General features: G+C 51.7%; 1 protein-coding gene across 12 annotated transcripts in view; it reads left to right on the plus strand.

Annotated features, from left to right (window-relative positions):
• SDCCAG8 (SHH signaling and ciliogenesis regulator SDCCAG8) overlaps positions 1-26,186 on the plus strand; it is a 199,657-nt gene that overhangs the window by 159,307 nt on the left and 14,164 nt on the right. For 2 of the 12 annotated variants that reach the window (XR_013959604.1, XM_080651001.1), the window contains one exon: positions 22,932-22,986. The exons of the other annotated variants lie outside the window; for them this stretch is intronic. Coding sequence is in view for 1 of the 2 variants with exons in the window: in XM_080651001.1 (XP_080507127.1) it covers positions 22,932-22,959 (28 nt within the window). In the remaining variant the exon portion in view is untranslated. Of the gene's footprint in view, positions 1-22,931; positions 22,987-26,186 lie in introns of those variants that run through there. 12 annotated transcript variants of the gene reach the window in all.

Below are 26,186 nucleotides of genomic sequence, written 5' to 3' on the forward strand. Positions count from 1 at the left end.
CTTTCTCTGCATTCGTTTTCCTGTTAGCATAGCAGTATTAATGTCACTGATCTGAGTGGAGCATGTTACTCACTGTGTGGCATAAACCAGATTTATAAAATCTATTTCAGCCCGGCCGGCGTGGCTCAGTGGTTGAGCATCGACCTATGAACCAGGAGGTCACAATTCGATTCCCAGTCAGGGCACATGCCTGGGTTGCAGGCTCGATCCCCAGTAAGGGGCATGCAGGAGGCAGCTGATCAATGACTCTCTCTCATCATTGATGTTTCTCTCTCTTTCCCTCTCCCTTCCTCTCTGAAATCAACAAAAATATATTTTTAAATCTATTTAATAGAGCAATGTGTCAGGTGTTAATAATGTGCAATATAGAGAGACCTCTACTTAAGGTAATATATAAAGAGACACCAGTTTTTCACAGAATGCATGGTTTCTTATTTTAAACACAAAGTCTGTGCGCTGAACGCCACTTTGTGTGGGAGGCTCTGGAGGATGTGCGGTAGCACATCTGCTAGTTCTCCCTGAGCCACGGGCGACACTGCAGTCGGTGCCAGCCAGGAGCGGTCACCTGAGTCAGCCCCACTTGCAGAGTCACGGATGACCACCTCGACAGCGTGAACACAGCGTGTTCGCAGAAAGCTGGAGCAGGTCCGTCTTGGAGAACATCCCATTGGACGTGTTAACACAGACAAAGATGAATCAGAGGATAAATGGCCCAACTCTCATTCCCACGAGTGGGAACTAGTACAGGCCCCGTCGATGGGGCCAAGGATGAGCGATGCACGTTCATTGGTAAGAAATGGATGGGAAGTTGGAGGTGGAGGTACTGAACTTCTTTTCAGTGACGTCCTGGTCCCGCAGATAAGCTCCAGCTTCCAGTCTCCCGGGATAATGTTCTCTCCTGGTTCCTGTTTGATGGACGCCCCCCAGCCGATTCCTGGGCTTGGGGTTTCTCAGGTGGTTGGAGTCAGTGGTCCATGAGCCCCTGCCCCCAGCGCACCTGAGGGGAAGACAGTTCCCAGCAGCGCACTGCCTGTTGCCTCTCATTGCCTAATTATTACACCTACTTAGAACATCGTCAGCTGTTGAGGAAAGGTAATTATCATCAGTCAAGTGAAAAACACTTTTTTGGCTGCCTTACGGATGCAGATTTGACTGGTACCTTGATCCATAATGAAGCCTGATAGCAAAACTTTTGCTTGTCTCTTCTTCAAGCCACAGCTGTTTCCCTGCTAAATTCATCCCATCTGTCTCCCCTTCCGTAAAGCTGTAGGCAGTATAGCATAAGTACAGAAGCAGTTCAGTGCTATTTTGGATAAACATAGCTGAAATTTGAATCTTTGCCATTTGCGATGCACACATTTTGTTTTACTGCTGTAAAGAGAGCTGTCAAAATACAACTACATGGATAATTTACTAAAATACAGTCAGATAGAAGGCTGATCAAAGTCCGACTGTTCCAGGCTGAGCCCTGGAAGGAGACCCTGCCCTCGTGGCCCCAGGAATGCGGCTGGGGGGGAGAGGCGCCGGAAGTCTTTGTTGTGATCCGCAGCAGGGTTGTCAGGAAATACCAGTTCCTGGTAACTGTCTGTGCATGACTGGCCGTCTTTGAGAACTTTTAGAAGTCCACCCTCTTAAGTCTCCAAAAACAATGTGCATTAATGGGAACCATTTTCACTTTCCTGGCACATCAGTCAGGTTGGAGCTACAGGACCGTTCCGCTGGGTTTTGAGCTGCATTGCACTGAAACCTCTGCTACCAGAGAGAGAGTCTGGTTCACTTCCACCCCCTCCTTACTTCCGGGCGATCGGTACATATAGATTTACCATTGTGCATTGTAAAAATCAACAGTGCACCGTGCTTTAGAGGCAATGGAGTTTTCTTGAATGAATTCCTCTTCTGAATTCTGAGACCCTCCCCCCCAACACACACACCTCATACCTTGATCATTCCCCTCACACACATTGACTGCTTTCTTTTTCTTTTTTAAAATATGTTTTTATTGATTTCAGAGAGGAAGGGAGAGGAAGAGAGCGATAGGAACATCAGTGATGAGGGAGAATCATCGATCGGCTGCCTCCTGCATGACCCTTACTGGGGATCAAGCCCGAAACCCAAGCATGTGCCCTGACCGGGAATGGAACCGTGAACTCCTGGTTCATAGGTTGATGCTCAACCACAGAGCCACGCTGGCTAGGTTTGACTGCTTTCTTTTTCCCAGGTGCAAAGGTCTTTTCTGGGCCCAAATGGGTTGGTGGCCACTGTGGCTAGAGCTCACAAATGTGTATGGACTTCTGTTTAAACAAAAGAACTAAACACACCATCTTTGGGATGAGACCAGTGAGGATTCTCTCCTAAAATTTTCCTAGAAGCATATTTGCAAAATTCTCACAAATGTGGGTCTTGTTAACAACCACACCACCACCTTGGGGTGAAATCCTGTCTGTCTTGCTCTCCACTCTTCCCAATACCCACTGGAAATAATCTAGTAGGTGTTTGGTAAATGTTTGTTGAACAGATGAATGAGCAAATGACAGAACAAATGAATATTGGGGTATTTTCTTCACATTGCCTTAAAATCCCTGCCTCTTGGTTGGCTACACAGCCCTAGCATCTATAGCAGAATCATAGAGCTATTGGGTTCTGCGCTGCCAATGAATTGTTTTCCTAGAAAGTCCCAAGGTCCTCTATGCACAAGGCATTGCCCTCTTGCATCTAGTTTTCCTTTAGCAAACAAATGACAACAACACAGAAAACACCAACAAACAACAACAAAAAAGCCCGGGATCTTTGGAAAGCGAAAGCAACATGACTGCTCCTAATGCAACCAAGTCACTGCTTCAACTGAAAGCAGACATGGCAGCTTTTGCCAGTGGCTCTTTGAAAGCCACCTTCATCAAAAGGATAAATGAATCTTGACATTTATGCTGTGGTGTCACCTGATCCCAGGCCAACAAGTCCTTTAGAAGCACAATCAACTCCGCTGTGATGCTGTCCTTATAATCCACTAGAGGCCCGGTGCACAAAATTCATGCACAGGGGTGGGTCCCTCAGCTCAGCCTGCACCCTCTCCAATCCAGGACCCCTCAGGGGATGTCTGGCTGCCGATTTAGGCCTGATTCCTGTGGGCAGTTGGACATCCCTCTTGCAATCCAGGACCACTGGCTCCTAACCGCTCACCTGTCTGCCAGCCTGGGTACCCCTTAACTGCCCCCCTGCTGGCCTGATCACCCCTAACTGCCTCTGCCTTGGCTTCTGCCATGGTGGCTTTGTCCAGAAGGACGTCCAAAAGATGTCTGGTCTAATTAGCATATTACCCTTTTATTAGTATAGATTCTTTCATGAAACACCCACGTGTCAGGCAGGTACTGTGCTGGACACTGTGGGAACCAGTCAGATTCAGCCCCTGCTCAGAAGGAGCCAGCATTTCAGCGTAGGAGATAGATCATCAGGATGCACTGTGATAAGAGCCATGGGTGGAACACGGGAGAAGGAACAGGGAGAAGGAGACCAGAGAAGAGAAGCAATACTGGACTTCTCAGGAGATGCAGGCGTGTGTAGAGAATTCTATGGATTCCATATTTTGAAAGACCATTTTAGACTTAAGGCCCAAGATGAGAAGCAGCATGTGACTTCTGGTTGACCATCCTGACATTCCAAAGATCATGGCCTGGTTCTATGCCTTATTGGACCTCCTGATGGCCCAGCCAGCTGGCCTAAAGTGTCACTGGCTGCCCAGCCCCATGACCATCCGGACTCGAGTCACTTCTAGTATGGCTTAGTAGTTGAGCGCCAACCTATAAACCAGGAGGTCACAGTTCGATTCCCAGTCAGGGCGCATGCCCGCCCGTGTTGTTGGCTCGTTCCCCAGAGGTGGGTGTGCAGGAGGTTCTCTCTCATCACTGATGTTTGTATCTCTCCCTCTCCCTTCCTCTCTGAAAGCAATAAAAATATTTTTAAAAATTAAACTCGCCATTTGATGAGTTTTGTGCATTTTTCAGTCATCCATTGACACCTTCTCCCCGTCTTCATAATAATGCTAGGGCTTATGCTTTTGACTCTATTTGCACAGGATGTGCCTTGTGATAGAGAGGATAACAAGACTCTTCTGCCCAATGGGCACATGCCCACACAGGCTATTTAAAGGGATAAATGATGCAAACTTACATTGTTCCCATGGGATCCAGCACATGTAGGGGCTGTTGCGTACAGAGAAGGTTGAAACTAACCTCTTATTCAGAACCTTGTGAAGAAAGCTGAGTTGCCATGGTTGGGTCCTCTTGACCAGAGGTCACTCACACGGTTGCACAAAATGATGTTCGCAGGGGAACACAAGTGTCCATCAAGAGCTTCCGTGACCATGACTGACGGTCTGTCTTCAGAGTAATATTTATTTTTGGAGATCCCAGTTTAAAACCTGTGTTGGTATATGGAGGCACTTGAAATTTGTTTTCTGAATGGTATACACGTAGGCTTTTCAGTTATGCTGATTGTTTATAGGGAGCTCACATACTTGTTCCCATCCTTGGGCTAGTTGCTATGCTGTGAACTTTAACCTTTGCATATCCCTCTGTTTACCTTCATGGGAGGTCACAACTTAGTGTTGTGTTTGTTAGTGTTCAAACAAATGACTATGAGTGCTTAGAATTCATCTAGCTAGAATTTGAAAGGGACAGAGACCAATGGATAGTTGAGACTGTGCCGAATATTTTAATGTGCAAGTAAGCCTGCTACCACTTTATTAACTGGGATGCCAGGGAATGACTAAAAAAAAAATCCAATTAATACACATTATTAAGCATATTTACACACACTGAACTATTTCAAACCAGTAATGCTGGAATAAAGACAAAATAATACTGTGTATTTACATAACACCATAACACCTTTCGTTAGGAAAATCGCAAGCCTTCACTAACTTCCTAAACTGCACAACACCCCGTGAGGTGTGTGGGAAGGAAGGTAGAACAATAAACAAGAAGAGGATGAAGGAAAGAGCAAGCGCACTGGCACGGGGTGGCCAGGACTCCCGCGGCACAGCCCCTTGGCATGCGTCGTCAGGAAACCTGGACAGAAAGTGCCTATAAATATCACAGCAGGTGCGTTTCTTTATGCCGCTGTTCGGTTGCTTTCCAACCTGGGCTGAAGTCTGTAGTTCACTTGAGCTGGATTGGCTGGAGGGATGAACTAAAAAGATTCCGAGTTAAATCTACACTGGATGTGAATGACAGTGACTCCCCATCTGGCCACTCGATTCATTGTTTAACTTTCCCCAGGCGCAACCAAATACGATTTCCTTTCTTTTTCCTTCGCCAGAATCTGTTTATCACAGTCTGATAGTCTATTCTCTGGCAGCCAGACCCGGGCTAGCCGATCGGAAGGCGCTGGTGAGCTAGGCCTCCTCTGGGAGGGTCAGGGTCGATGGGAAGCAATTGGAGCCCAGGCCTTTCTCAGTGGCTGCCATGCCCAGAAGCTCCCATGGCAGGCCTGGCCCAGCACAGTGAGCCCAGAGCACTGCCCAGGACTTCTGTGGAGCACATGGGGCAGGCCTGCCTGGAGCTTGGCGCAGTGCAATACCAAGAGAACCAACACAAACACAGGAATATAAACAGGCCTGCCCAACAGGTGTGGCTCAGTGAATGAGCATCATCCTATGAACCAGGAGGTCAGGGTTCTATTCCCGGTCAGGGCACATGCCTGGGTTGTGGGCTTGATCCCCAGTAGGGGGCGTGCAGGAGGCAGCTGTTCCATGATTCTCTCTCATCATTGATGTTTCTCTCTTTCCCTCTCCCTTCCTCTTTGAAATCAATAAAAATGTATATATATTTAAAAATAATATCAACAGACCAACAAGAATAGTGAATTTTGCACTGAGATTTTGAAATACTATACATTAACATCTCTGGATGAATTTTGAATGGAATATTCTATTGGGTTTTCATCTTTAGTGCTGGAACTGGAACTTGGTACTCATTCACTACACAGTGGATTTATCCACCTGATCCTGTGAGGAAAAGGAGGAACTTCCTCTCTCTAAGTCTTTCTCTCAGTCATGTTTTTATTTGGGCTTAACCTTTCAGATTTTGGGGTAATTTGGGTATTCCGGATCCCCGTGATCGGACGGCTCTGACACTGTCTCTGAAATGTAATAAATAGAGCTTTGTCTGGGTCTGGAAAAGCCTGTTTTCTTCCCAGACAGCTGTTCATTTGTATTAACAACTTCTCTGTCTTAGGAAGGCAGCAGTTCTGTTTTCTGTGTAATCTCGTCACCCTTCCCATCCCGCACGCTGTGCAGTCGGTCGCTGGGGCGTGGGTGGCACTGTCCCTGGGCACCACGGGCAGATGAGCCTGCCTCAGGGGCTCCCAGAAGAGAAGCACTCACTCCGCCGGTCCCATTCCGGGTCAGACCATCACCAGGGATCTGAGTGAGGCTGGCTCCGCCCGCTGCCTGTTCCACTGGTCCGTCCCAGGTGGTTTGGAAAAGGCATTTGAGCACCGAGTGCGGGCTGAGCAAGTCTTTGCCCAGGTCTGTAAGAGGCATAGCAAAGCACCCTTGGTGTTTCATTCCAGGGCCCCAGTCAGCACCCGGAGTGGCAATCTTTTGAGGCTCTGATGGGGTTGGTGATAGTTATGAGCTCTGGCTACGTGGCCACCAAAATCGCAGCCCCTTGTCCCCCGCAGCAGCTCAAGCTGGATCTGGATGTTAGATACTGGCCCCTCCCCTCCAAGAGGTCCTGACCCATCTGGGCCTAGAGAAGACCTCAGAAAGCAGTAACCATGTGAGTGAGTGTGGGGTGGGGGGTGCGGGGGGGGGGGGGCGGGGAGGAGAGATGTATTTATATATCCTATCTCATTGTGAGATAGGTAGGTAGGACAAGTATTGTTAAGATTATACTTGCCTAGCTGGTTTGGCTCAGTGGATAGAGCGACGGCCTGCAGACTGAAGGGTCCTTGGTTCGATTTTAGTTAAGGGCACATGCCCAGGTTGTGGGCTCAATCCCCAGCGGGGGGGGCGGGCAGGAGGCAGCCGATCAATGATTCTCTCTCATCATTGATGTTTCTATCTCCCTCTCTGAAATCAATAAAAAATATATATTAAAAAAAAGACACACAATTATACTTCACTTTGAAGAAATTTGGGCTCACAGAAGCTTAATGTCACCCAATTCCCATGGGCTGGGTGTGGTACCCACTCCCACTTAACTCTCTGAGCATCATCACGGGGAAGGGGGTTAAGAGTGCGTCTCCACGCAGATGGCTCGGCTCCGAACACCAGCGCTGCCACTCCTGTGCCGGGTGACTTGGGACAAGCTACTTCCTGTGGGCCTCCACCTCTTCATCTATAGAGCATGGCAGTTACGTTATCTGTTTCACACGGTTCTTAAGAGGATTACATGAGTTATTGTGCAGAAATGTTGAGAACGGTGCCTGGCACATAGTAAGTGCTCAGCAAACATTAGCCGTGTGAGTTGCTAACGTTACAGGGAAGGACGTGTAGTAGGAGGTCAGGACCCGCATTATGCTCTGGGAGGTGAGTGTTAACCAGGCCCCACCCAGGGATAAGCTGGCTGGGGAAGGCTCACCAACCACGGCTGATCCGGGAGGGCGATCCTCCCCAGACCTTTTGCAGATTTAGAACAAAACGGTACTTTTGTTTTCCTGCTCCACTCAGGACTATCCAGCCTGTGAGATTAATGAAGGAGAAATCGTGTACAATGTCTGCCTCCGTGCGGCCTGGTCTCGCTCTTAGTGGGACAGTGAGTAGGCAGGTGGCCACTCTGGGTGGACCGAGTGCTGCCTCAGGCTGATGCATTCTGGGTGCCCCTGAGAACCTTCAAGATTCATATCCTCGCCCTGGCCGGTGTGGCTCAGTGGATAGAGCATGGGCCTGTGGCCTGAAGGATCCTGGTTTCGATCTCAGTCCAGGGCGTGTACCTCAGTTGCAGACTCCTCCCCGGCCCCAGCCCTGGTCAGGGCGTGTGCAGGAGGCAACCAATCGATGTGTTTTTCTCACATCGACGTTTCTCTCTGCTTTTCAATGAAAAAATATCCTCAGGTGAGGATTGAAAACAAACAGCCCAGCCGGCGTGGCTTCATGGTTGAATGTCAACCTATGAACCTGGAGGTCACTGTTTGATTCCTGGTCAGGGCACCTGCCCGGGTTGTGGGCTCGATCCCCAGTGTAGGGTGTGCAGGAGGCAGCCTATCAATGATTCTCTCCCATCATTGATGTTGCTCTCTCTCTCCCTTCCTCTCTGAAATCAGTAAAAATATATTTCCAAAAAAAAAAAACCCACACACAAAAAAAACATTTATATCCTTTAGCTCTGAAGCGGGGGGTGGGGGGGCACCTTACACTAAGTTCCAAGTGAGACTGCTCCATTCACACTCTATTGAGCTCAGAGCCCCCTGGACACTGCTATTGACCATTGACTGAAACCACAATCAAAGGTTTGTGAGTTGGAAGCATTGCAGCGACAGCAAAGGCTCTAGTCTGTCTGTTTGAAATCTGTTCCGCTTTGAACAGGGTTGAAGTCAGCAATGCAAGGAGGAGGCTGGGAGCTGGGAGAGGGAGGAGCGACCCCGTGGGGGAACTTGACTCTGAGACCAGCCCAGGTTCAATCAGATCAAAGAGACGCAGGAAGAGAGAGGGCAGGGGACCGAGGAACCCCAGCTGAGATCGCAGCCCCTTGTCCCCCCAGCAGCTCAGGCTGGATCTGGGCGAGTTGTCTGGATCCGCACATATGCGCACTCTCAATCCGGATGTCAGCTCAGCCGCTCCCACTCCCTCGTGTCTGCGTCTGACCAGCCACCTCCAATGTCCCAGCATCCCTAGCAAATAATTTTGATTTGGAAGCCTTCGACTGGTAGTTAATTTTTTATTGAGAGACTATTCTCTTGGTAAGAAATTTCTGACAGTTTTGGCGGAGTTAAATTTGATTCCATGCTCTGTGGGGTGTGTTTATGTGTGCGATGCACTGGAGGCATATGTCTGTCCTGCCGCCTCTTGGAGTTTAATTTCTAACGATGCTGTGGGAGTCACGCTCTAGCTGTGTGTGCGCAAACACGCCCGGTGCGTGCACCGCGGGCCCTGAGGACTGGGCGCTCACAGGGACGTTGGGTGAGGACAAGGATTGTCTCTGCTTGGAAACTTCCTTGTCAAAGGCCCAGTAGTTTTAGATCCATCCCACCCAAGGACATTGTGGTGTACACGAAAGGAAACAGATTTTAAATAGAGAAATCTGGCTCTTAGTCCTGTCTTCACTGTTTTACAGCAATTGTCAGGATCATGGTTTAGAAGACAGACCTGGAACCATGTTCTAGCTTGGCCACTGGCTGGAAAAGTGCCTAGTGTAGTAACTGCACATAGAAAGAGCTCAATAAGTAATAATAATCCTATATAATAAAAGCCTAATAAGCTAGTGTCCAACTGTTAGCTCGACCATTCAATCAGTCGCTGTGACACGCACTGACCACCAGGGGGCAGATGCTCCAACCAGTAGGTTAGCTGGACACACTTTGGAGCCCTCCTGTGGTCCGGACACACTTTGGAGCCCTCCTGTGGTCCTTCCCGGGCCCTGATCATGCACTGGTGGTGTCCTTTGGCCTGGCCTGCACCCTCTCGCAATCCAGAACCCCTTGGGGGACATTGGAGAGCCGGTTTGGGCCCGATCCCCATGCACTGGGCCCGTGCACTGGGCCTCTAGTAATAATAATAATGGCTCATGTTGCTGATTGCTGTAGTTATTTTTTAAATATTTTTATTGATTTCAGAGAGGAATGGAGAGGGAGAGAGAGATAGAAACATCAATGAGAGAGAATTATTGATCAGCTGCCTCCTGCTCGCCCCCCACTGGAGATCCAGCCTGCAACCCACTTTAATTATCTTATTATTGAATCTTAATTGCATCATTGATTGGCTAGAAGAAACGCTTCCCATATTCTTGGGATGTTGTCAGAGTTGAATGAGTGAATGTGTATGAAAGCACTTTGTAAATGCTCTGAAGCACGCTATTAAAAATAACAACAATAATTGTATTTTCATGTTTGGGAATCTACTCAGTGCCAGGACCTCTACAGACTATTTCTGATTCTCACAACAGTCCTATGAAGTGGGTAGTATTACTTTATATTGGAAATGAAACAGGCTTAAAGAATTTGCCTGGACTCATGCTTGGATTTCAACCTAGATTTTTTTTTTTAACTTAAACTCGCCATTCTACATAGCCACACCTCAATAGATAATAATGGAATCTGTATATATATATATATGAAAGCCTAAGTGACAGTTATGACCAAATGACCAGAACGACCGGAATGACCACCAACCGGTCGGTAGCCATGACACGCACTGACCCAGACCTTGCTGCTGGGACCCTGACAGCCCCCAATCTGGTTCACCTGCACCCGGACCCAGACAGGAGGGAGGAGGGAGCCTGATTCCTTGCGGAATTGGCCGTTGTTTAGCTTGCTGCTGGGGCCAACCTCCCGCGGTCCCTCCTTCCAGCAGGCCGCCCCCCCCCCCTCTACTTATCCCCCCAATCAGCCCTGATCACCAGCCAGGCTGAGAGAACTCACCCGTGCACGAATTCATGCACCGGGCCTCTAGTTGTTAATAATAGTTAGTTGTCCCTGCTGATAATAGAATTGAGCTCTTATCATCTAGTCTGGGCTGTTATGTCCTCATTGAGTGGCATAGCATTACCACATGTACGCACTTAATACTCATTCACAAACTCACATATATGTCCACTGAGCCCTAGACAATGAAGACGTTCCAGAAAGAAGGACCATGTTGGCCAGTCCTAGGCAGTGGCAGTGACGGGGATATATGTCCCCAAGGAGAAGAGTTTGAAGGGCATCCTTTCGAATGGATGCATTCTGATATTTTTGTTTCAGTGTTCCATGCTTTTTGTCATCACTCCTTGTGCTTTTGTATTTCAGCTACATGAATCTTCACTCATGTTGTAGGTGACAAGTACACGGAATTTACAGGCGGAGGCCCTGCCTGCATACCAATTATAGCTAGGCTGTTGCTCGCCGGCTAACAGGGATCTGCTCAGGGTGGCATCTGGGGCCCCGGGCACACCCCTAAGGCGATGCATCTGCACCACGTGGCGTCAGGCACTGCAGTGAGAGGCATGGCTTTGACCTTGGCACCTCCCAGCTGCATGGCTTTGTCTAAGTTTTGTGGGTTTTTTCCTGTTGTTCTTTGTTTCTCTTTCTTTCTTTTTTTCTTCCTTTCTTCCTTTCTTTCTTTCTGTCCTTTGTAAGCCTCAGTCTTCTCATCTGTTAAACTGGAATAATAATGCCTCTAAGAGTTTCGGGGTAGGTAAAGGGATATTTTATTTAACGTGTTCAACACTCAAAAGACTTCCCTTTTCATTCTCGTCTTAAAAAAAAAAAAAAAGGTCTGAGGTCTGCTTCTCCAACACGGGATCTTGGCTTTGCTCTTTTGCTGTCTCCTGTCTCCACAGCATTGAGGAACCGTGTATGTCAACCCACACATGGTTCGGAGAAATGTACAAGAAGATCAGAAACGCAGCTTTCCACCTGTCCCATCAGCAGCCCCCCCCCCCTGCCCCCCAGGTGTGGAACAGATGCCCTCACCCCAGTGTCAGGGCTGGTCCCTGAAGCCCGCATCCTTGCCTTGATCGCTCCCATGTGTCTACCAGGTTCCACTTTCAAGTTTGGAAGAAACCCCTAATTTTCACCTGTGTCTTTGTGATTCCTGGCCTGATAGAATATTTTAGAATATCTTTCTGGTCCTCCCCCAGCCCCAACTGCTCCGAGTTGCAAACGGCCAGATTTCAGTCATCAGGAGGGTAGAATGCATTATTTTTTTTGCAGCCTGTCTCACTGGGGGCTGGGTTCCAAGGAGGCAGCCCATGTGCTCAGCAGGCCAGGGGAGCCAGGATTTCAACAGTGTCAACAATCTTTGCTCATCACCCCAAAAAAGCAGTGTCTTGCTGGCTCATTAGCATACAGCCGCCTGGTTTCACTAACAAAGCAGGCTCCCATAGCGGCCGGTTTCTGTTAGTCCGGTTTTCTCCACCAAAAAGGAGAGGAAAACCAGCTCAGCCAAGGGTGCTGCCCCCTGGATGCGCAGGGGCGAGCTCTGAAGTGGCCACCCTTCGGAGCAAGGGGACCCTCCGCCCTTTGTGTGTCTCCTCTCCTTTCAAATCACTGACAAGCAAATGCGTGGCCGCCGCGTTGTCTAGTTAACAACGATCGCGCCCAAATCATTCCCATCACCCCTTTCATGGTTTTGTGTAGCTGAGAGCTTGGAAAGCACGCCCTGCCCGGGCGGAGGTCCACATGGGTGCCCTCCCCGCGGTCTGCCTCAGCCCCCTCCGGGTGGGGGATGGAGGGGGGAAGAAAGGCACAAGCAGATGTGCTGCTAGATCTACAGGCTTCTGCCAGCCATATGGCGTCTTCAAGAAAGATGGTCGAGCGTCTGGATTAGCAAAGAGCCGGGATGGGAGCCATGTGTCGCGGTGGTGCAGGCAGTTGTTTGAGCTCGCTCTGCAGGCTGCGGGAGGCTGTGCGAGGGGACACGGGGGCCTGCTGGAGAGGCAACTGGCCCTCGGGCAGGGCCTGCTTCTCCTTCCTCCCGGGATAGTAGATATTACATATCCTTCTTCGAGAGTGCTCCAAACTCTGAAACCTGACTCTGAAATCGTCTACTTAGAATGACACTCCTGGGTCTGCCTGGTCCCTCTCTCCCCGCCCCACTGATCTGGTAATGAACAGTGCTCTCTCCGATCTGGTGATTAACAACGCCCCCCTTCCGTCCTCTGCAGGGACCAGCTCTGCACATCAGCCTACAGGGAGCCTGCCCTGCTACTGGGTGTGTGTGTGAGTGAGTGAGTGTGTGTGTGTGTGTGTGTGTGTGTGTGTGTGTGTACGCGCCCTCCCACCAGAATTTTCAGAAACCCAGGGGATGGAAAATCTTTTCTTCCTCTGTGAGTCCACTAAGGGTTTGATGTGGCCCCAGGGGTCCAGCACGTGAGAGGTGTGGCCTGTTGCTGTTCTGGGCCGGGGGGGGGGGGGGTGGCATTAAAGTCAAGGTCACTAAGTCCACAGCAGGGGACTCTGGACGTTTAGGTCACACGTGCCATTCACTCAGTGACTCCCCGACACAAATGTAAGTGTGAGAATCGAGACGTGTGCTGGCAGCTCACGGTCCAGTGGGACCTCCTGCAAGAGCGGGTCTTTCCAGATTGTTCTCTTTGCCAAGTTCTTTGGACATTTCAGCTCCATTTTAGGGAGACAGACCTTATTTTGCTGACATTTTAGGGCTATCGCGCACACAATGGGATATCTTTAGCTGCTAGAAAAGTGAGGTCAGCCTTCTCCACGGGACAGAGAACTAACTCTGAGGCTCCACGTGTATCACAAATCGTGGTTGATGGCGAGTGACATGAGCAGCTGATTCTGTCAGAGAACCGGTCCATTTATCTGACTGAATCACGCAACCCGTGTGAGCGCCGAGGTCGCGGGAGGCGCTGGTCGGTGCAGGCTGGGGTACCCCGGGCGGGACACGGGGGACGGCCACACCTCTGTGGGGTTTCCCTCGCCACCTCCTTCCCACAGGCGGTGAGCCCCCCGCACAGGCCCCGGGAAACGGGATCCCGCGAGAAAGCAGCATCCGGCTGACCACGATGAGGCCGGTCCACTAGAGGAACAGGACGCGGCGGTGTCCTCCGCAGCCTCCATCCAGGGCACTTGGCGCAGGAAAAATACCTCCCAGTGTATTTGGCTCGGTAACAAGGCTTCCCCGCAAAGAGAAATAAATGAAAACGAGAGCAGGTGTGGCCAGGTAGGTAGAAGGGGCACAGCTTCTAGGAATCTGAACGTCTCACAGCTGTCAGCATTTCATGAACTGATGGCCGAGGCAAACGCCTGTCACCATCTGAAACAAGGTCACCTGAGAATCCTTCGGAGGTTGTTTCCAAGTTGTTTCTTAGAGAACTATTTTCTGCCAGGACAGCGATGTCACCCAGTAATTTCAAACAAACTGCTCTTTCAGTGATCACTGTCTCTTATACACAGGTTAGAGATATAGTCCTCTTTTCTTTTCTCTTCTTTTTGTCCCAGAGCTGGTTTCACTGCGGGCACACTGTTGGGGTATTCTTCCTTTGTCTTCTGAATTTAGGTTGAGGGGTGTCTGTGGGAAGCACAATGTTGATGGTTATCTATCAGGTGGAAGACATTACCACTGCAGTCCCTTTTACCTTCCAAGTGCACATGGTCCCAAAGTTGTCAGCATTAGAATTTCTTCAAACAATGCAATTAAACGGCAACAGATTTCCTAACATTCTTAATTAGGACAGTAACTGAAAAATGTAGATGAACAGAAGTTACTGTTTTCATCAACATATTTTCTCCTTCTTTCCCGCCACTGTCACCTCCCCCTGCCCCCACCCGTTTTGCTCTAAATGTCTGATGTCAGTTTCATCCACATGTACATTATGCACATGGCACCGGAGAACAAAGTAAAAAAGTCTCTTTTCATTCCGAGCGGCAAGCCCAGCGCCACATGCACTGTCTGTTACATGTCGCTCCTCACGCGTTCATGCTGGGAGTTTCTTTTTAAAGGCAGAGCGTTTCTGGAGGAGAGAGTTCAGGTTGGGCAGATTGTGTTAGAGAAAGCTCAGGCTCCGAGAGGAATTAATACACTGATTATTCCGTGCAGGCTCAGGTTGGCAGCGTGTGCGAAAGTTCATGAGTGTCTGGGAACGGAAATATGGAGGAGAGTTGGGAGAGTGAGCAGAGACAAAGAGTTGGAAGAGGGTTTAGAAGTGAAACTGGTGGTGACTGTGAGGAGGGAGAGGGGCTGGCGTGTGAACAGCTGTGCCAAAGGCCGATCTCACTTAACACATTGCGGACCAGTGGTTTCACTGCTAGCTTTACCCCGTGGCCAGATAAGTTTCTTTGAACAAGTACAAAAAGCGTTTTACATAAATGTTAAAGGCACGCTTTAAAATTAAGTGCCCATTGCATTTTGAAGTTATTTATTACATGTTCTTACAAGCTAATATCTTTTTAAAGTATGGCCACAAGCCTTAGGACAGGAAACACGAGAATTCTCGTGATCCGTCCGCAATGTGGTACAATATCTTATGGCACTGGAAGTCCTGTTTTCCAGGGCACATCCTAGGATTGATCAGAAAGATCAGTTTAGTGATTGGCCGAGAACGGGAGGAAATACAAAGAAATGTCATTCCCAGCACCACTGAATTTCCCTTTCTCTGAGTTCTTAAGCTCTCTGCCAGTTTCGATTAAGTCGCATGAGCTGAATCGCTCACATAGAAACGAAGACGGCGGTGATATTTCTCCGTCCTCTCCATTAGCCAGGATTTTCCCTGTTTAATTAAAATTTGAGTCCTCCGTGATCATCAACAAACAATGACTCATGTTTTGTTTACAAATAAGAAATGAAAAGGTAAGAAAAGCAAACACAACCACGCGGCACCTTTCTCATCACGAGGAAACCAAACTTTTCCTCGCTGCTGCTCCGGGGAGGGAAATTGGGGCGTGAGCTCGGAGTTAATGAAGCTTCCAGGCTCCTGCCCTCCACTGCCACCCGCTTAATCCTCTCCTTCTGCCCCAGCCCAGGGGAGCCGGGAGCCCGGCGGGGGCCCATCCCCAGCAGAGCCCCAGCCAGATGCCCTGCCCCGCCCGCCCATGCAGGCCTCTCCTGGTGTGGGGCGCCCCCAGCACAGCACGGGCCCTCCAGGGCAGAGGGACTCGGCTGGCCGAGCGTGTACCCCCACCCTCCCCCCCCCCCCCGCCGCCACCCCCCAGGTTAGGACCAGCAGGGACCGAAGCGGGCATTGGGCGGGTCTCTCCAAGTGCGACCCAGGCCAGGGGCGCCTGTTCCCCACGGGGGCAGGGGGGGCAGGAGCAGGAGCCAGTGCGGGGGCGCGGGGAGCTCAGCGACTCCCACCTGCACGGGGTGGAGGTCCGGGAGGTTTTTGCTTTGCTGGGTGGGCCCTTTGGACAAGCTGAGCGTGCACAACAGCTCCTAACTCAAGGAAGTTCACGAACTCTAAGACAAAGCCTTTAATGGGCAGCCTCCAGGGTGGCCAGGGGCCCGCTACGGGCTGGTTGGCTGTGGTTCTTTCCTGGAGCGGCGGTTTTTTTCTGGGATGAGACGTTAAGGGGTCCTCCCTCCCCTGCGTGCGGGTCAGGGGCTGGGAGAGGTCAGTGTCCTGCCCCATAGGCTGTCCTGCTCCTAAAAGGGTGAGGACAGAGGCTGTGAGCAGGCGCGGCCCCCGGCGCACACCCAGCGCCTCTAGTCCGGCAGCCCGCACCCCTAGGGTAACTGCCAGGGCATTGGTCCTACCACACAGGCTCTGCCATGAGCCGCCCCCACAGGGCTGGCACAGAGGAAAGCTGTGGGCGGTGTAGCGTGTCCGGGGCATTTTCTTCTCCTCTGGGCAGGGGGCTCCGAGGAGTGGGGCCATCCCTGGGAACTGCGGCCTGTGCTGTGAGGGCCCTCCAGGCTGAGCCCGCTGCCCCCGGAAGGCCTCCCACGCGGGAGTCTTCATGTGGAAAGGGTGGCTTTTGCTCTGTGGGAGCACGGACCCCTCTTGCCTGTCCGGATAAAGAGCCCCTGAGGCCTTCCCGGGCCATCCCGTGACAGCGCCGCCCTGGGCGGGACCCGCTCCCCGGCCTCCGCCAGGCTGCCTGGCCGGTGCCCACACATGGCTGGGTTCTGCTGGGAGCACCTACAGGTTGGTTGATGACAGAGGCGGGGCTGGGCTCTCTCAGTCCAAAGCAATCTTCCCGTTTGTTCTCTGGCACCTTCCTCGAGGCCCCGGGTTCCCTGGGCGCAGGGGGCTTTGCTTGTGCTGCTTTTACAAAGAGAGGAGGGGGGTCTGGAAGCCTCGCCGGGTTCTCCTGCCCCCTCTTCACACTCACCGTGGTGCTGCCACGCAGTAAACACCCGACCGAGCTGGTTCCTTCTCCCCCACGATGGCACGGCACCCGCAGGAGTGGACTGCCCTGCGGTCGGAGCCACTAGAAACCAGGGGAACTCCCAGTCGGCCTGCACGGACCTCCTCGCCGGGAGGGATGCCATCGTGTTACCCCCACCATCGCCGTGGGGGACCCCCTTTTACCGAATGATTTATTACTCCTCTGGCCGCCTTTTATTTCTGAGTCACTCTGTTCGGCTGCACTGGTCGCCTTCAGTTACCGTGGCAACCAGCAGATGGGGTTCTTTGACAAGGGTCAGCGGGGAGGCTGCCTGGGTAGGAGGGAAGAGGAGCTCAATACAGAGCTTGCGGCACCGACAGTGTGGCAGTGGAGGCCAGGAGCAGGCATCAGATGACCTGCATTAACACCTGATGAAGATGGTGCCAGTAAGTGTGTGATGGAATCCGGCTATCGGTTCTGTGCTGGGCTCACTCTTACTCGATTACATCCTGTGGCCATTTACCCCCCTCAAGATGGTCAAGCATGAAGGGGAACCCCACTACAGTGTGGAACCTGGTGACCTCCAGGGCCACGCCCCCGGGTTTTAGACCCTGAGAGCAGCAGGAGGCCCTCAGAAGGACAGACTGGGCCTGCAAACAGCTCGCCACGCACACCGTGCGTTCCGACAGTTCCCAGCCTTCTTTGGAGACTAGGGTGGCTCTGCTTGCAAATAGCACTCATCAAAATAAAACGATCTTCTCATTGTAGAGGGGGCTCAATAGATGTGACAGCTCAGTGCAAAAGAGCTTTTCTGGAGGGAAGAAAAGGGACAGTGTTGGGTCAACTGACAAAGCTGGAATTCAGTAGGTCAGATGCAGGTGTTCTATCAATGTCAGCCACTGAAGTGGCTAATAGACCTGGTTACAGGGCAGCGTCTTAATCACTAGGAAATACACACAGATATCCAGGAGAAAAGACAATGGTTTTGCGACTTACTGTCAAACGGCTCAGAAAAGAAATATGTATACATGCATATGTAAGCACATAAATGGGGAGATAGGTAGGTAGCTAGCTAGATAGATCAATAGAGAGAGAGAATGAATGATGAATCTGTGAGGGTCACTGAAGGAGGAACGCACGAGGCCAAAAGGGGTAAAGAATCATAAATTTATTGTTACATCTGCGAGCAGAACGGCTGAGGCCAAAATGGCATGGGGGGCGGGGCAGGGTAGGGGGAGCGGGATATGGATGTCTCTGTAAAGGTCAGTCAGAGTAACCAGCGGACAGGTGTAGGTGGGGCCAGGTGTAGGCGGTTCCCTGGAAGCTGAAGGCTGTTGATCATGAGACCAATAATGAGAATCACAGGGCAATCGCCAGGAGGGGCGGGGCTGTACTCTCCAAGACTCTGCTTTTGCTTTAAGAAAGCTGGTTCAAGGTCACTGAGGCCAAGGGCATGGGGCTCCTAGGTTCTTCAGAATCTGCGATTCTCTGCATGTCCCCTCCGATCTGTCCCTGCTGCTTCACGTGCCAGCCTCCTCTACCCGTGCCCAGCCCTCCCAGGGCATCAGGAGCCCAGCCCGGGCCAGGCCTCACTTGCCCTTTAAGGTATCCAAGTAGCCACATAGCACAGTTCCCACGTGCGCGAGGGTGGAGCTCTGGCTCATTTCCCGTTCCCCCTGAAGCTCCGTGTTAGCAGTTGGTCTACTCTATGGCAGGGCCGCAGACACTGCCAGAGGCTTCAGGCCCTGCCTTTGTGCCCTGGCGCTGTCCCCAAGGGCGCTGTGGCCTGGGGAGCCACCAGCCCTGGCCCCCCACGCCGGTCCTGGAGCTCCCGGCCCCCGTGCCTGCACCCTCACATGTCCACTTCCCCGCGCCACGCCAACCTGGAGACCAGGTCAGTATGGGCTCCACCCCCAGGCGTGCTCACACTGGTCAGTACCGGCTCATGTCCGGTTTCCCCTGAAGCATGGGAACCGACACTGAGAGTGTTTAGAAACTTTTGTAGCAGTTAATGCAAATAGCATTTTTATTGGCCTTCACTAGAGTGGAAGTTAAAAAGGAACAAGAACAGCCCAAACGGGTTCCCTTCCCTGAGCCCCTGAGCGAGGGTCAAAGGCCCCGTCTGGGGACTTCCTCCTTCCCACCCCCCGCCTCAGAAAACGGTTCTGTGTCTGCGTTTCCCAGGAACTTGGCCAGTGTCCTGCCCTCCAGGGCCTTGCCTAAAACCCTTGTTTTTACCATGGGATAGGAGTCATGTCTTTTTAAAAAGGATCTTGAAATGCTGCAAACAGCACTGGGTTTGGAGTCTCTTGCGGCACCGACAGTGTGGCAGTGGAGGCCAGGAGCAGGCATCAGATGACCTGCATTAACACCTGATGAAGATGGTGCCAGTAAGTGTGTGATGGAATCCGGCTATCGGTTCTGTGCTGGGCTCACTCTTACTCGATTACATCCTGTGGCCATTTACCCCCCTCAAGATGGTCAAGCATGAAGGGGAACCCCACTACAGTGTGGAACCTGGCGACCTCCAGGGCCACGCCCCCGGGTTTTAGACCCTGAGAGCAGCCTTGGGGACAGCGCCAGGGCACAAAGGCAGGGCCTGAAGCCTCTGGGGAACCCTAGGTTTCGAGAGTTCTAGTCCTAGATTTTGGACAAAAGGCTGTGTGACTTTGGGCAAGTCCCTTGTGCTCTCTGGGCCTTGGTTCACCATCCCTGACGATGAATGACCCCTGAGGGGCCTCTCGGCTCTAACATGACTTGATCCTTTGAAGGGAAGAGCAGGGGTCTTTCCCCAATCCTGCCCCTACTAGGCCCCTTCTGTTCTTCCACAGGCAGCCAGGGCTGATGGGAAATTTTGGAATGAAAAATTAAAGAGGCAGCACAGGAATGTCAATTCTCTTCTTTCGAAATGTAAATCCTCGCCCGTCCCCAATAGCTCAGTTGGCTGAGCGTTGTCCCATGCACCCAACGGTTGCTGGTTGGATTCCAGGTCAGGGCACACACCTGGGTTTGATCCCCAGTCTGGGAGCATTAGAAAGGTAACTAGTTAATATTTCTCCTCTCTCTCTCTCTCTCTCTCTCTCTCTCTCTCTCTCTCTCTCTCTTTTTCTATGCCCTCAGGTGAGGAGAAAAAGCAACTGGGAGACCTAAACAGATCATTAGCCAAAGAAATAAATCTTAAAAAGAAATGTAAATTCTCCCTGAATTGCATGATCCTTAGAGTGAAGGACTCTATTGAAATCATGACTGAATAGGGTGGATTTGGGCGAAGGAAATTCAACCGGCCGACCATTGAAGCCGCCTGCTTCTGTAAGCGAGGCTGACTGGCTGGAATGTGTGCCAGGTTCCGAAGCTCATGCCTTCTTCATGCTGGTTCTGTGTGACCACCTGAGTGAGGTGGGGTTCCGTAAGACGCAGCAGCCACTCTTGAGTCCTGGGACCAAGTATACAACTTGGAATTAATGTGGCTTGTTCGCCAAAATGAATCACCAAGAGCAGTAATTAGAGTAATTGGGTTTTCAAACGTCCGCTTGGACGACCGAGGTGTGTTGATTGATGGCTAGATAGTGTCGGTGCTTGAAGGCAGGGACAGTGGCCATTCCTGTCAAGTCACGGGATTGAAGTTTGCAGCTGACAGAGAACTTAGTCCTCTTCCAGCCCAGAGCCTGGCAAGTTTGTTCTCTAAAGGGTCAGATAACAAATATGTTAGCCTCTGTGGCCAGATGGTCCCTGTCGCAGCCGCTCAGCTCCGCAGTGAAGTGCAGAAGCCGTCACAGACGACATGGAGCGAGCAAAGCTGTGTCTCCATGGAACTTTATGGAGGGGCACTGAATGTTGAATTTCTTAGACCATTCATGTTGCAAAATATTCTTTCATTTTCTTCAATCGGTGGGAAAAGGTAGAAACCATTCTTTTGGTGTTTTTTTAAAAATTTATTTTGTTTAATCCTCACCCGAGGATATTTTTTCATTGATTTTTTTTTTTTTTTTTTTTAGAGAGAATGGAAGAGAGAGAGAGAGAAAGAAACATGGATGTGAGAGAAACACATTGATTGGTTGCTTCCTTCTTGAGCTCCAACCAGGGCCGGGGGGAGGAGGGGGGAAGCCTGCAACCTTGACCGGAATCAAACCCGGGACCCCTTGGTCTGCCAGCCGATGCTCTATCCACTGGGCCAAACTGGCCAGAGTGTAAAAACCATTCTTAACTCACAGATGGGACGAAAGCAGGCAGTGGGCGAGGCTGGGTCTGGCCTGGGGTGTGAAGTGTGCAGACCCCAGCTCCAGCGCATCCTCTCATTGCACACGGGAGGAAACTGAGATTCCAGATGATCCCCTGATTCGCTGGTGTTCCCCTGACTGACACCGGGCTTCGGAGTCCACCAGGAGTGTTCTCATTTAGGCACCGGGTTGTTGTGAGGATCACAATTGGAGCCACACAAGTCAGTTCTTCCCCAGAAGACCTCATCTGGTGTGTGTGGTTAGTCTTGTGAATTATAGCGTACCAGTGGCTCATGAACTTGAGAGTTCATCAGAATCACCCAGAGGGCTCACTCCGGGGTCCGCCCCAGAGTTTCGGCTGCAGGATCTGGAGGCCTTCTTGTCTCGGTTTTAGAAATGGGGAACCCTAGGTTGCGCGAGATCAAGCCTCTCACCCAAGGACAAGGGGCAGCTTGTGAGCTAGTCTCCTGTTCCCAAGCCCAGGCTCGTGGATCTGGCCGAGGAGTCGTTTATTTAAGAGTCATGTTTCAGTAGCATACCTAAACGTAATTTATATCCTCTGTTCTTTCGGGAACAAGGTCTGTATTACATATCAAAGCATACTTGTACTATAGATGAAATTACAGGTCTCATGTTGGTATAATATGTCCGTAAGTGGTTTGCTCATTCTGACACATTTATCTAGCCTGGTCTAAGGGCCAGGCACCTTGCTAAGTGCTAGAGACGGACGGCTGAACAAGGGCCCGTCTCTAAGAAATCCCTAGTTTCCTGGGAGGGGCAGACAGGAGGTGTGGATGGGAGCGAGGGTGAGTGAGGGGAAAGCATGGGCCACGGAGAGGTTCGGAAGGTATAGGGGCCTGATCTCCGGAACCAGAAGCTGAGTGGAGTGGATGGAAAGGGAGGAGACACCTGGGAAACAGGTGACTAGGGTGGTCCCAGCCATGTGAGAGGGACCGGGGGGGGGGGGGGTGCCATGGTGGCTTGGTGAGCTCCCCGCTTCCCGTTGCCTGCGCTTGGGAAAATGACTCACTTCCCTGGGCGTTGCTTTTCTCCTGCGAGAAATGACGGGGATGATGATGCAGAGGATGAACAGGTGTTGTTAGGGGGGTTAAATCAGTTCATGAATGTAAAATGCTTACGACGCCCCCTGCCCCGCAAGTGCTCAGTAAATGCTAGAGCGTGCTCCTGGGAATAGGGGCTGAGTGCATGTTTTACAGTCAAAGTATCTGCACCTTTTAAATCCACATGTTGGAAAAATGGTCTTCCCTTCCATAAGGAGGCCCCCTCAGCCAGAGGAATTGTGCCTGAGAACTTTAAGAACATAGCTAAGAAGGGGAAGAGAAAGCCTTTACTGTGGCCACAGTGACCACAGGGAGGAGCTCCGGTCTGAAACCACCTCAGGACAAAAGACATTTTACTACCCCCCCCCCCCAAAAAAAAAAAGTGTATATACCAACAGCAGACTGTAGGAAGGTCCCTGGTGACATTGTTGGGTGCAAATAAAACTAATCAAAAACATATGTTTGAGGGCCCTGGCTGGGCATCTCAGCTGGTTGGAGTGTCATTCTGTATACCAAGGCTGCGAGTTCACCCTAGCCAGGGTGCACAGTGGTGAAAGTGTTGGCCCCTTGGACTGAAGGTCACAGGTTCGATTCCAGTCAAGGGAATGTACCTGGGTTGCAGGCTCAATGCCCAGCCCTGGGCAGGGAGCCTGTGGGAGGCAGCCAATCCATGTGTCTCTCTCTCAATCATGTTTCTCTCTGTCTCTACCCCTCCCTTCCATTCCCTAAGGGTCAGTGGAAAAAATATCCTCGGGTGAGGATTAACAACAAAAACATATCCTTGGGTGAGAATATACTAATATATATATATATATATATATATATATATGTGTGTGTGTGTGTGTGTGTGTGTGTGTGTGTATACACACTAGTGGCCCTGTACACGTATCCATGCATGAGTAGCTCGCTGCCGCTTGCCTCAGCTGGCTGCACCGCCCACCGCCCTCCTGTAGCCCTCCACTGCTTATAGCTCCCTGCCCCACCCTCCTGCTGTTTGGTTGTTATGTGACGGTGTCCCAGACAAATTTGCATATTACCCTATTCTAAGTGTAGATATGTATGTATGTATATGTGTGTGTATGTATTTGTGTATATGTGTGTATATATATACATATTAATGAGGACACTGGCCACCTCTGGGGCTCTGGGGGTACAAGAGTCTGGCCTGGAGACAGATCTATAGGGAGTGGCCCCGCAGTACTGGTACCAGGTTCACAGTGTTCATTTGGTGATTGCACCTCATAACTTATGTATACACTGCATATATTTTGTATGTATCACATACAACATAAAAAAATTTGAATATATGTATTCACTTGCTTTCACAGTATTCATAGCAAATGAGTGTCTGCAGATAGGACCAGAGCTGGCTGCGTGCACGGCTTCTGTTTTGCATGAGCTACTTCCCCAGCCTGCTCGGCTCCGCAGAGTTGTCTGCTGCCTCTCCACTTGCTCCATCTCCTCTCGGAGTCTTGCGTGTTTTAAAAACATGTGGTTCTGATTGCACCTGCGGGGTGTGTGGTGCAGATCACGTTGGACCACAGAGAGGTCCAGCCCTGCACACACACCAGTGCCTTTCCTTGCATCTGCATCCTGGGCTTGAGAAACACAGCTGGTTCCCATGGAAACCGCTGCCCTGCAGGCCTGTGACTCCTGGGGAAACTCTGCCCTAGAATGGACGCAGCTGCTCTTCTCCCCCAAGACTCCCCAGTTCTGCCCGGGGTGTGCCGCAGGTCCTGGGGAAAGGGCCCTGTGGTCAAGCCGGTGTCCCCAGCCTTGGGGTGCAGAGGGGTCTAGATGTGTCCTGCCCCAGGGACTGGCCGACAGGCACAGGTGCTTCATGGGTGGGGATGGCCTCTGCCCGATGGGCCTGGCCTCAGCTCCCCTGGGCACCAAGGGGTCTCTGGGAAAGGGGAGATACCTGCCTCTTGCGGAGATGAGAGACGGGTCTTGGGCAAGAAGGGCCCATGGGGATTGTGCTCGGAAATCCGATGATTCCGTCTCTCTCCTGCTGTGCAGACAGAGCCTGCGCAGTCTGCAGGCTGTGGGGCTTCTGTCTGGTCTGATGCGAGCTGCGTGGCTTTGAGACTGTGCTCCCAGGACCCGTCGTCCCCACCCGACGGTGTGGTGGGGCAGGCAGGGGGCAGATTGGACTTCCCAAAGCCACACGCCAGGCTTCACCAGCATGGGCCACGGAGAGGTTCGGAAGGTATAGGGGCAAACGTTTTGTCTCCATCCAAGAGCAGGGGAAGGGTGACGGAGAAGACGGGATGTGACTGTGCTCTGTACAGTGCTGTGGGGCGCCGCCCCAGCCTGACCCCGGAGGGGGTGCTGGTCTGACTGCAGCCCAGGCTGGGGTGAGGAGCGCCGAGCCAGCCCTGCACAGCTGCAGACACAGGAAGGAGGGACCGGGCCGGCCTGTGGTCCATTTCCTAAGAAATCTTTATTGTTGAAAGTGTTACATGTATCGCCCTTTTCCCCATTGACCACTACCAGCCCCCCCCTCGCCCCGCCCACCCTACTGTCTGTGTCCATGGGTTATGCATAGATGCACACAAGTTCTCTGGTTGATCTCTTCCCACCCTCCCCCGCCTTCCCTCTGCGATTCCAGGCTGCTCCAGGCTTCCATGTCTCTGGATCTGTTTTGCTTATCAGTTTATTTTGTTCATTAGATTCCACACAGGAGTGAGATCATGTCTTTCTCTGACGGGCTTGTTTTGCTTACAGTCATCGGCAAACTGCGGCTCGCGAGCCACATGTGGCTCTTTGGCCCCTTGAGTGTGGCTCTTCCACAAAATACCACGGCCTGGGCGAGTCTATTTTGAAGAAGTGGCGTTAGAAGAAGTTTAAGTTTAAAAAATGTGGCTCTCAAAAGAAATTTCAGTCGTTGTACTGTTGGTATTTGGCTCTGTTGACGAATGAGTTTGCCGACCACTGGCTTAGCATAAGGCTCCTGTCCCTGGGCCTCACTCTCCTCCTCCAGAGCCAGTGGAAAGGAGACGGGTGGGCGGGGCTTGGGCCGGTGGGCGGGGCCAGCCCAGGCCAGACCCTGATCCTAGGGCTGTGTGAGCATGGGCCGTGCTGATGGTCCCCCCCCCTGGGGGGTGTCTATTCCTCAGGAGAGTGCGGGAAGGTGGGCTGACTGAAGGGCTGGCCTGTTGCTAAGTTTCCCAGGCAGCCTGTCCCCAGGGGCTATGTCCTTCTTAGTGAGGGCGCCTGCCCCCCCTGAGGCCCGGCTCCCGTCCTGGTGTTAGATGGACAAGGGTCTCAAGGTCTGGGCCATGCTCCCTACATGCTGCTCTTGCTACATGCTAAAAGGGGGCGCAGTGCGGGGCAGCCCGCTGGGAACCCAGCCCTGTGAGTGCGGCAAGTGAAGTCGATGTGTCATTAACCCACTGGGTTATGAGCCACGGAAGCCTCCTTCTCGGGGGACAGCTCCCGTGTGAATCCCCGCCCCTTTACTCTCTGCAAGTGCAGTGACGCCCAGGGCGCGTTTCAGTAGAGCACCCCAAGTGGGCACCCCTTCAGTTCCTGGACGCCAGGGGGTGCTGGATTCTGCTCAGAGCTCCCGAAAGGCCGGTGTCTGCAGAGTAGGCTTTGGGGTCTTTGCCTCATGTTGGACACGGAGCCTGGAGCTTGAAATGGGTCCTGAGCTTTCAAAACCCTGTGTGTGCGCGTGTGTGTGTGCACATGTGTGCTTGCATGTGCATGTGTGTGTGTGCGTGTGTTTGTGTGTGCGTGTGCGCGCGCGCGTGTGTGAAAATACAAGCTAATGTCTCTGTGGGTGCTTCTGGCCGCTGCGGACTGTCAGAAGGCGTGGGACAGCCAGGTCTTCAGAGCAGGGGTGCTGGCTCCCTGTTCCACCTGAATCCCTCGCAGCCTCTGGCCCTGGGCTGCACTGTGGCTGGACAGGAAGCTTCTGTGACAAAGGAGCACGATGGTGGGCGTGAATGGGCGAGCCTGGAGAGGGAGCCCATCAGCAGAG

This window comes from Plecotus auritus (assembly GCF_963455305.1).
Source record: "Plecotus auritus genome assembly, chromosome: 14".
NCBI classification, from domain to species: domain Eukaryota; kingdom Metazoa; phylum Chordata; class Mammalia; order Chiroptera; family Vespertilionidae; genus Plecotus; species Plecotus auritus.